This window comes from Nanorana parkeri, unplaced genomic scaffold (genome assembly GCF_000935625.1).
Source record: "Nanorana parkeri isolate BGI_ZX_2015 unplaced genomic scaffold, ASM93562v1 scaffold331, whole genome shotgun sequence".
NCBI classification, from domain to species: Eukaryota; Metazoa; Chordata; class Amphibia; order Anura; family Dicroglossidae; genus Nanorana; species Nanorana parkeri.
In genome coordinates this window covers 415,601-419,433 of record NW_017306599.1, presented here as the reverse complement: position 1 = coordinate 419,433, position 3,833 = coordinate 415,601, and the positions used below count along the sequence as shown (strand labels likewise).

Genomic DNA, 3,833 nt, shown 5'->3' with positions numbered 1-3,833 from the left:
AAATATATCCCTTGCTGAGACCTCTATGCCTGGCCTGTATAAGCAGATATACTCACTGCGGACAATCCTCGTCAGATAGCTGAACTCGTCAATACCGATTCATTCAAAAGAGGTGTTTATTCTTTAACATCAGGTTACAGCAGATGATAGGAACAGCAGTTGAATGGTTATAGTATTGTGCGGTCAGAAAATGATGCCTTTCCTACGTACTGTGCAGATTACATGTGTGTCCTTGTTACATGTGGCTTCTAACTGTGGCCATGACACAGGAAGTACTGCACACAGGAAGAAGGAAGGGGCGTACACTAGGGGAAAATACGTTGTCACATGAGGAATAATTACAGAAAGCATGTTTGTTACAACAAAAGGCCACTAGATGGCAGCATAGGATAACACATGGATTTAGCTATGAGAAAATAGTTAGGCAAATCACACTATGTAAAACTTCTATCTATACTAACTTCTACAACATATTCTATGCCCCATTGGGGCGGCACATGTTCATTCAAATATACTGTAAAAACTATGATAAATGTGTCACAGGAAATATTTGCAGTAGCTCAGTTTCCTTGGTCTGTCTTCAAGTATCACTATTTCATGTTTTCAGCTGTATGTACAAGAGTCCTTCATTTTGTCATGTGATTCTATGCAGTTAATTAAATAAAGGCCAATGTCTGCCAGAGCTGATCTATTTTCCATTGAAACAGCTGCAGGCATTAGAAATTGCTGTAATGCGTCTGCAGCTAGATTCTTTAGTTTGTGTCTGAAGGAGCCTTCACTGAGGCATTATGGGATGGAACAGAAGTTCCAGAGCCTGAGATTTATGGAAGCTAAGTGAACATGTGCCAGACTATTCACACTAAGCTGCTTACATATTGTGAACAAGCTGTAAAATACATTTTTAAAACAAGCCCTCATTCACACCTGCAGGCATTGTGCAGAAATTTAATCTTTACAATTCACAACAGAGGCACTGAAATTACCAATATTTTGCTATTTCTATTGCTGCAGAATCTTGGCAGTGTGCCAGCAATCTAATGTAAAGACCAAAAAAATGATCTTAATGTTGGTAATCTGATCACTGTGTGTTTTTTTTAAGTTTGTCCATGCAGCCATATTTGTTCATGATATGTAAATGTGCTGCTTACTTCTGCATAGTGCTACACAGTGATTGCACTTTAGTGCTTCCTCTCACAATGCAAGTCTGAGTTGACTTATTGAAGACCATGTACTTTTGTTGCGTCCCCACCTTGAAGTTGCACGCTATTAAAGTATATCTAAAGCCAAGGACACAAAATATCATATATTGCTGCTTACTAGTACTTGGCCTGAAAAAAGAGAGGAATCCTACAACATCTAAGTACATTTTCTGCAACTACAGAAGTTTGTTACTCCTGCTAGAAGTCTTTGTCCTTGTAACTTCCTGCACATGGAAATGAGATCTCAAAAAATGTTATCTTCATTCCTAGCATTTTTCTGTGACCTGCAAAACCACTCCCCTTTATGTAATGGAAATGAGGTACAGAGGCGGTGTGTAGTAGAAAGTCTAGGGTGAAAATGCTGCTCCTCCATAAATACAGTGTGGTGAGTGAGTATTGTCACCCTAGAACAGAAAATGTATTACTGGCAGGATCATTAGGTGAAAGTAAGGGGAAGGGGAGCCTTAAAGTAACAAATGCAGACGCCACATTTAAAGGTGAACTATGAGGTGAGTGATTTCCACTCATCCTCATAGTTGGAGCCGACCTGTGACAAAGATGCTGTCCATAGCACAGGGCAGCTGTATTAATTGGGAAGTGAGCAGAAACATGCAGCCGATCCGCTCACTTCCCGATCGTCTCCCTGCAATGAGTGGTGACTGTCAGTCAGCGCTCCCTGCAGGGATGCCCCCTCACCGATCCTCCAGCACTGGGCAGAGCCAGCTGTCACTCACGCAGCTGAGTGGATCTCGACAGTATTGTCGGGATCTGTCCAGGCTTCGGCGCTCTCAGTATATAGCGGGCAAAAGCTTGCTATATACTGAGCTTTGGGTCATGGGAGGAGGTTTAGTATATGTCCTCCCTTGACCCTAAAGAGAACTATGGAGAAATACACTTACCCCATATTTCTTAAGGACTAGTGAGCTCCAATAGATTACTTTTTTGTCTTTCAGTTTAGGTATGCTTTTCCCAGCTGTATGTATATAATTTTTTTTTTTTCTATGTACTTAATAAATTCCTTCTAGAAATCATCATGTTCTGCTTTTTTGTAGAGTTTGGAAACCCTGGATAATGGAAAGCCCTATGCCATCTCCTATGCAGTGGACCTGGATCTTGTACTCAAATGTCTGAGGTACGCTACTTTAATCGGCATGTTTAAAATGTAAACATTATTTGATCTAGCATGGTGATTAAAATTTCCTTCATAGTGCCATGAATAAGAACATTTAAAAACAGGTTCTGCTGTGAAGGTTTTTAAGGTGCCCATACACTGCTCGATTCTCGTACGAGAATCGAGCAGTGTGAACGAAGACGTGCAACCGTTTCTACTGTACGGTCGCACGTCTTTTGTCTAAGGAGCACGCTAGAAAACCAGCCGAAAATCATACGATTTTCGGCTGGTTTGAACGGTGCTCAAGAGACAAATGCCAAACAGGCCGGTGTGCGCCCACTGCCCGTTCAGCATTGCGGTTATCTGAAGCCCGCCCCTCAGAAGCAGGCTTGCGATGATCGAGAGTATGATCTGCCTGTCCAAGATGGGCAGATCGTATGTTTTTTAAATTACTTTACAACCATCGCAAGACTAAGGTCTTGCGATGGTTGTACAGTGTATGGCCACCTTTTAAGTACTATCCCGCTGACTTTAATCTTTATAATGCTGATCACCTGACTAATGTATTGTAATCTAATCTAACACTTATTATATGGCTGTTACTCTTACACAGTTCTTGTGTGCTTTAGATATTATGCTGGATGGGCTGATAAATGGCACGGCAAAACCATTCCTATTGATGGAGATTATTTCACCTATACCAGGCATGAGCCTGTTGGGGTCTGTGGACAGATCATACCGGTATGTCTTGACAAATTTTAGTCAATCTGACCATTCTTGAGAAATCTTCTGCTGCATGCTTTCCACTGAGACATTTCCTGCACTATGTCCAAAGCATTTATATTTTCTAAATGATATAACTGGCTTGTATATGTAGCTCAGCAGTGTGTATTTTAGATTCAATGTGTCCCGGCTATTTACTTGTGTCATTAGCAGTACTGGTGTTGATTATGATGATCTACTTTAGAGTTTCATCCATATTCTGTTTTGTCACAGTGGAATTTCCCATTGCTTATGCTTGCATGGAAGTTTGGTCCTGCCCTGGCAACCGGAAATGTGATTGTCATGAAGGTGGCTGAACAGACGCCTCTTACTGCTCTTCATGTCGCCAGCCTAGTGAAAGAGGTAAGTACAGCTTTGTGTTACAGAGCATTCCTTCATTGTTTTTATGTGTTTCCTAAATGCATGACCTTTATTTTTCACCTTTGCACCAGGAGGTATTTGTTGTATTTTAAAATGTTTGGCAAGCAACTAAAAACTACAAATGGCCTCCTGCCAAGAGTTCAGTTCTGATCTTCTCATGTAATGTAGTGTTGGTAAGGCTGCACGTAGATGGGCACATATCTCAGAATGGAGACTTGGCTAAATGGCTCCCACAATACACTCCTCATTTCTTCATAGAGTGAAGGGACAGGCCCCATTTACAGTTTTTCTAATGAGTTGTCCATTTGCTAGAGACTCTAGTCTCTACCCTCTGGAAGTAGCAGGCGATTGCTACAAGTTGTGCACAAATCAGGAAGCCA

General features: G+C 41.4%; 1 protein-coding gene across 2 annotated transcripts in view; it reads left to right on the top strand.

Moving 5' to 3' along the window:
* Window positions 1-3,833, top strand: part of ALDH2 (aldehyde dehydrogenase 2 family (mitochondrial)) — a 30,323-nt gene that overhangs the window by 16,752 nt on the left and 9,738 nt on the right. For both annotated transcript variants that reach the window (XM_018558328.1, XM_018558327.1), the window contains 3 exons: window positions 2,252-2,331; window positions 2,940-3,051; window positions 3,307-3,435. In XM_018558328.1, the coding sequence (XP_018413830.1) occupies window positions 2,252-2,331; window positions 2,940-3,051; window positions 3,307-3,435 (321 nt within the window). The remainder of the gene's footprint in view (window positions 1-2,251; window positions 2,332-2,939; window positions 3,052-3,306; window positions 3,436-3,833) is intronic.